This window comes from Homarus americanus, unplaced genomic scaffold (genome assembly GCF_018991925.1).
Source record: "Homarus americanus isolate GMGI-L3 unplaced genomic scaffold, GMGI_Hamer_2.0 scaffold25827, whole genome shotgun sequence".
Lineage (NCBI taxonomy): Eukaryota > Metazoa > Arthropoda > Malacostraca > Decapoda > Nephropidae > Homarus > Homarus americanus.
This window is the reverse complement of record NW_024738300.1, coordinates 7,504,640-7,511,768: the sequence shown is the minus strand read 5'-3', so window position 1 is coordinate 7,511,768 and position 7,129 is coordinate 7,504,640. Positions and strand designations below refer to the sequence as shown.

The 7,129-nt window shown below is 53.8% G+C and overlaps 1 protein-coding gene across 1 annotated transcript in view; it reads left to right on the top strand.

The window, feature by feature from the left end:
- LOC121873958 (proline-rich protein 36-like) overlaps positions 1-3,422 on the top strand; it is a 10,239-nt gene extending 6,817 nt beyond the window's left edge. The window contains exons 14-17 of the mRNA XM_042377837.1: positions 610-722; positions 1,607-1,996; positions 2,529-3,022; positions 3,387-3,422. Coding sequence (XP_042233771.1) covers positions 610-722; positions 1,607-1,996; positions 2,529-3,022; positions 3,387-3,422 — 1,033 coding nt within the window. The remainder of the gene's footprint in view (positions 1-609; positions 723-1,606; positions 1,997-2,528; positions 3,023-3,386) is intronic.
- The last annotated feature ends 3,707 nt before the right edge of the window (positions 3,423-7,129 follow it).

Here is a 7,129-nt window from a genome sequence, read left to right as displayed (position 1 = left end):
GGTCCCACTACAGCCCTTGGGTACCTACAGCCCTCAGTGCCACGCACACTACAGTCTCAGGTCCACTACAGCCCTCGGGTACCACTACAGCCCTCGGTACCACTACAGCCCTTGGGTACCACTACAGCCCTGGGTACCACTACAGCCCTCGGGTCCCACTACAGCCCTTGGGTACCACAACAGCCCTCGGGTACCACTACAGCCCTCGGTACCACTACAGCTCTTGGGTACACAACAGCCCTCGGTACCACTACAGCCCTCGGGTACCACCTACAGCCCTCGGGTACCCACTACAGCCCTCGGGTACCACTACAGCGCAGGTACCACTACAGCCCTCGGGTACCACTACAGCCTTGGTACACAACAGCCCTCAGGTACCACAACAGCCCTCGGGTACCACTACAGCCTTGGGTACCACTACAGCCCTCAGGTACCACAACAGCCCTTGGGTACCACAACAGCCCTCAGGTACCACTACAGCCCTTGGGTACCACTACAGCCCTCAGGTACCTACAGCCCTCGGTACACAACAGCCTCGGTACCACTACAGCCCTCGGGTCCCACTACAGCCCTTGGGTACCACTACAGCCCTCAGGTCCCACACTACAGCCCTCGTTCCTACCAGCCCTCGGGTACCACTACAGCCCTCAGGTACCACACAGCCCTTGGGTACACTACAGCCCTCGAGTGCCACAGCCCTTGGGTACCACTACAGCCCTCAGGTACCACAACAGCCCTCGGGTACCACTACAGCCCTCAGGCCCCACTACAGCTTGGGTACCACAACAGCCCTCGAGTACCACTACAGCCCATGGGTACCACTACAGCCCTCAGGTCCCACTACAGCCCTCGGGTCCCACTACAGCCCTCGGGTACCACTACAGCCCTCGGGTACCACTACAGCCCTCAGGCCCCACTCCACAGCCCTCGGGTACACTACAGCCCTCGGGTACCACTACAGCCCTCAGGTCCCACTACAGCCCTCGGGTACCACTACAGCCCTCGGGTACCACTACAGCCCTCAGGTCCCACTACAGCCTCGGGTCCCACTACAGCCCTCAGGTCCCACTACAGCCCTCGGGTCCCACTACAGCCCTCAGGTACCACTACAGCCCTCGGGTACCACTACAGCCCTCGGGCCCCACTACAGCCCTCAGGTACCACTACAGCCCTCGGGTACCACTACAGCCCTCAGGCCCCACTACAGCCCTCAGGTACCACTACAGCCCTCAGGTACCACTACAGCCCTCAGGTACCACTACAGCCCTCAGGTCCCACTACAGCCCTCAGGTCCCACTACAGCCCTCAGGTCCCACTACAGCCCTCAGGTCCCACACTACAGCCCTCGGGTCCCCACTACAGCCTCAGGTACCACTACAGCCCTCGGGTACCACTACAGCCCTCAGGTCCCACACTACAGCCTCAGGTCCCACTACAGCCCTCGGGTCCACTACAGCCCTCGGGTCCCACTACAGCCCTCGGGTCCCCTACAGCCCTCAGGTACCACTACAGCCCTCAGGTACCACTACAGCCCTCAGGTCCCACTACAGCCTCAGGTACCACTACAGCCCTCAGGTCCCACTACAGCCCTCAGGTACCACTACAGCCCTCAGGTCCCACACAGCCCTCGGGTACCACTGGCCCTCGGGTCCCACTACAGCCTCGGGTCCCACTACAGCCCTCGGTCCCACTACAGCCCTCGGGTCCACTACAGCCCTCAGGTCCCACTACAGCCCTCCGGTTCCCACACTACAGCCCTCGACCCTACAGCCCTCGGGTGCCACTGCAGCCCTCGGGTACCACTACAGCCCTCAGGTCCCACTACAGCCCCTCAGGTCCCCACTACAGCCCTCGGGTCCCACTACAGCCCTCGAGGTGCCACCAGCCCTCCGGGTCCCTACAGCCCTCAGGTCCCACTACAGCCCTCAGGTACCACTACAGCCCTCAGGTCCCTACAGCCTCAGGCTACAGCCCTCGGGTCCCACACAGCCCTCAGGTACCACTACAGCCCTCAGGTACCACACTACAGCCCTCAGGTCCCACTACAGCCCTCAGGCACCACTACAGCCCTCAAGATTCACACAGCCCTTGGGTGCCACTACAGCCCTTGGGTACACTACATCCCTTGGGTACCACCCAGCCCTCAGGCCCCCACTACAGCCCTCAGGTCCCTACAGCCCTCAGGTACCACTACAGCCCTCAGGTACCACTACAGCCCTTAGGTACCACTACAGCCTTAGGCCCTACAGCCCTCGGTACCACTACAGCCCTTGGGTACCACTACAGCCCTCAGCCCCTGCAACCCTCCAGGTACCACTACAGCCCTTAGGTACCACTACAGCCCTTGGGTACCACTACAGCCCTCAGGCCCCCACTACCTTCCCTCAGGTCCCACTACAGCCCTCCAGGTACCACTGCAGCCCTTGGGTACCACTACAGCCCTCAGGCCCCACTGCAACCCTCAGGTACCACTACAGCCAGGTACCACTACAGCCCTCAGGTACCTACAGCCCTCAGGTACCCTGCAGCCTGGGCCCCACCGGCCCTCAGGTACCACTACCCAGCCCTCCGGGTCCCTACAGCCCTCAGGTACCACTACAGCCCGCCAGGTACCTACAGCCTCAGGCCCTACAGCCCTCAGGTACCACTGCAGCCCTCCGAGGTACCACTGCAGCCCTCCGGGCCCCTGCAACCCTCAGGTGCCACTACAGCCCTCCTCAGGTACCACTACAGCCCTCGGGTGCCACTGACCTCAGGTGCCACTACAGCCCTCGGGTCCCACTACAGCCCTCAGGTACCACTACAGCCCTCGGGTCCCACTACAGCCCTCCAGGTACCACTACAGCCCTTGGGTACCACTACAGCCCTTGGGCCCCCACTACAGCCCTCGGGTACCACCACAGCCCTCGGGCCCCCTACAGCCCTCGGGTACCACTCGCCCCTCCAGGTCCCCTACAGCCCTCGTTGCCACTATAGCCCTCAGGCCCCCACTGCAACCCTCGGGTGCCACTACAGCCCTCAGGTACCACTACAGCCCTTGGGTCCCACTACAGCCCTCAGGCCCCTGCAACCCTCAGGCCACCAGCCCTTAGGTACCACTACAGCCCTCAGGCCCCACTGCAACCCTCCAGGTCCCACTACAGCCCTCAGGCCCCACTACAGCCCTCAGGCACCACTACAGCCCGCAGGTACCACTACAGCCCTCAGGTACCACTACAGCCCTCAGGTACCACTACAGCCCTCGGGTACCACTACAGCCCTCGGGCCCCACTACAGCCCTCGGGTACCACTACAGCCCTCGGGTACCACTACAGCCCTCGGGTACCACTACAGCCCCCCACATGACAGTAAACTTGTCACTGATCATACTCGATTCACATTACCAGGCAGTTGGAGGTGATACTCGGTGGATATCCAAGTAATACTCGTAGGTCAGGTTAGGTTAGGTTAGGTTAGGTTTGGTTTGGTTTGGTTAGGTTTGGTTAGGTTAGGTTTGGTTAAGTTAGGTTAGGTTAGGTTTGTTAATATAAGGTGAAATAAGGTGGGGTGGTTAATGTTCAGGTGATCGTTATAAGACTCGTCAGCCCAAGGGAGATGAAGTTTGTGTATTGAATTAGTACTTAATAGATCAAAGGCTAATTGGACCATAACCTGATTTCCTGTACTCGGATCAACACAGTTTACCTCTGCTACTTTGACCCTGGGGGAAGGAGGTGCCAGTATTGAATTATAGGTCAGGTCAAAGGTCAGGGTCATTGTGGAGCCAAACGAGGTATATTGTGGGTCTTGTTTGCATCTGTGGTGTGTGTGTGTGTGTGTGTGTGTGTGTTTTAGGGCTGAGGATGTGTTAATCTCTCTATCTCACACACAACACACACACACACACACACACACACACACACACACACACACACACACACACACACACACACACACACACACATCACCGCCAAACACAGTGGTGGTAGTTGCTCTCTCTTCCACCAGCTTATTGCCAGGATACAGGCAAGTACTGTACCCAGGCCTGTGTAGCCTCGCCTACCTCCCTTGAGAGAGAGAGAGAGAGAGAGAGAGAGAGAGAACCTGCCTAGTAACCTCAAGTATCTCTCTTTAAGTACCCGTGTTGGACGTGAGCTGGATCCACACTCCATCACCGCCTTGTTAACACACACACACACAGACTACATGAGAAAGAGAGAGATAGAGAGAGAGAAACAGAAAAGGAAAAGAAAGAAAAAATGAGAAAGAGACTAAGAAGAGAAAAAAGACAAAAGAGAGAGAGAGAGACAGTTATCAGTTATCAGTTCCAGATAATGAGGAACTATTAACCCTGGCTTGGGCGACAACGTGTGAAGCCAACTCCCTCCCGCCACACAAGGCTCGAGAAATACCTTAGAAATAGCTGACCATTGGTGATGAGAGATTAACTTATTCTTTATCCTCTCACGCTGCTTGGTGGGCGTTGTGGTGGTTGTGGTTGAGGTGGTTGTTGTGGTTGGGGTGGTTGTTGTAGTTGGGGTGGTTGTTGTGGTTGGGGTGGTTGTTGTGGTTGGGGTGGTTGTTGTGGTTGGGGTGGTTGTTGTAGTTAGAGTTGGTTGTTGTGGTTGGGGTGGTTGTTGTGGTTGGGGTGGTTGTTGTGGTTGAGGTGGTTGTTGTGGATGGTTGTTATGGGTGGCTGTTATAGGTGGTTGTTGTGGTTTTTGGAGTTACAGTATTAGATTATTTAATATGTGTGTGTGTGTGTGCGTGTGTGTGTGTGTAAGTATAAACTTTGTTAGCTTAAGCTAGGTTTATTAGTGTGTGAGAGATAACAGTGAGAGAGAGAGAACAGTGAGAGAGAACAGTGAGATAACAGTGAGAGAGAGAGAACTGTGAGAGAGAACAGTGAGGAGAGAACTGTGAGAGAGAGAGTGAGGAGAGAGAGAGAGAACAGTGAGAGAGAACAGTGAGAGAGAGAGAGAAGAACAGAGAGAGAGAGAGAGAACTGTGAGAGAACAGTGAGAGAGCAGAGAGAGACTGTGAGAAGGAGAACAGTGAGAGAGAGAGAGAGAGAGAACAGTGAGAGAGAACAGTGAGAGAGAACAGTGAGAGAACAGTGAGAGAGAGAGAACAGTGAGAGAGAGAACAGTGAGAGAGAGATAACAATGAGAGAGAGAGAGGAGCAGTGAGAGAGAACAGTGAGAGAGATAACAGTGAGAGAACAGTGAGAGAGAGAGAGAACTGTGAGAGAGAGAACAGTGAGGAGAGAGAGAGAGAACAGTGAGGAGAGAGAACAGTGAGAGAGGGAGAGAGAGAGAGAGAGAGAGAACTGTGAGAGAGAGAACTGTGAGAGAGAACAGTGAGAGAGAGAGAGAGAGAACAGTGAGAGAGAGAGAGAACAGTGAGGAGAGAACAGTGAGAGAGAACAGGTGAGAGAGAGAGAACAGTGAGAGAGAGAGAGAGAACAGTGAGAGAGAGAGAGACTGTGAGGAGAGAACAGTGAGAGAGAGAGAGAACTGTGAGGAGAGAGAGAACTGTGAGAGAGAACAGTGAGGAGAGAGAGGAGAACTGTGAGAGAGAGGATAACAGTGAGAGAGAGAGAGAGAGGCAGGAGAGAGAACAGTGAGAGAGAGAGAGAGAGAGAGAACAGTGAGGAGAGCAGGAGAGAGAGAGAACAGTGAGAGAGAGAACAGTGAGAGAGAGAGAGAGAGAACAGTGGAGAGAGAGAGAGAGAGAACAGTGAGAGAGAGAGAGAGAGAGACAGTGAGAGAGAAAGAGAAATAGTAAGAGAGAGAGAACAGTGGAGAGAGAGAGAGAGATAAAAATAGTAAGAGAGAGAGAGAGAACAGTGAGAGAGAGAGAGAGAGAACAGTGAGAGAGAGAGAACAGTGAAGGAGAGAGAAAAAATAGTAAGAGAGAGAGAGAACAGTGAGAGAGAACAGTGAGAGAGAGAGAGAGAGAACAGTGAGAGAGAGAGAGAGAGAACAGTGAGAGAAATAGTAAGAGAGAGAGAACAGTGAGAGAGATAAAAAAATAGTAAGAGAACAGTGGGAGAGAGAGAACAGTGAGGAGAGAGAGAGAGAACAGTGAGAGAGAGAGAGAAAAAATAGTAAGAGAGAGAGAGAGAGAGAACAGTGAGAGAGAACAGTGAGAGAGAGAGAGAGAACAGTGAGAGAGAGAGAGAGAGAACAGTGAGAGGAGAGAGAGAACAGTGAGAGAGAGAACTGTGAGGAGAGAACAGTGAGAGAGAGAGAGAGAGAACTGTGAGGAGAGAGAGAGAACTGTGAGAGAGAGAACATTGAGGGAGAGAGGACAGTGTAGAGAGGGAACAGTGAGAGAGAGATAAGTGAGAGAGAGAGAGGGGAGCAGTGGGGAGAGATAACAGTGTGAGGGAGAGAACTGAGAGAGAGAGAGAGAACAGTGAGGGAGAGAGAGAGAGAACAGTGAGAGAGAGATAACAGTGTGAGAGAGAGAACATTGAGAGATAACAGTGTGAGAGAGAACCGTGAGAGAGAGAGAGAGAACAGTGAGAGAGAGAACATTGAGGAGATAAGAGAGTGAGGAGAGAACAGTGAGAGAGAGAGAGAGAGAGACAAGTGAGAGAGAGAGAGAACAGTGAGAGAGAGATAACAGTGAGAGAGAGAGAGATAACAGTGAGAGAGATAACAGTGAGAGAACAGTGAGAGAGAGAGAAGAACAGTGAGAGAGAGAACAGTGTGGGAGAGAGAGAGAACAGTGAGAGAGATAACCGTTTGTGAGAGAGATAACAGTGAGAGAGAGAGAGAGAACAGTTGAGAGAGAATAACCGTGTGTGAGAGAGATAACAGTGAGAGAGAGAGAGAGAGAGAGAGAACAGTGTGAGAGAGAGAGAACATTGAGAGAGAGATAGCAGTGGGAGAGAGAGAGAGATAACCGTGTGAGAGAGATAACAGTGAGAGAGAGAGAGAGAGATAACAGTGTGAGAGAGAGAACATTGAGAGATAACAGTGTGAGAGAACAGTGAGAGAGAGAGAACAGTGAGAGAGAGAGAGATAACAGTGTGAGAGAGAGAGAGAACATTGAGAGAGATAACAGTGTGAGAGAGAGAGAGAACAGTGAGAGAGAGAACAGTGAGAGAGAGAGAGATAACAGTGTGAGAGAGAGAACATTG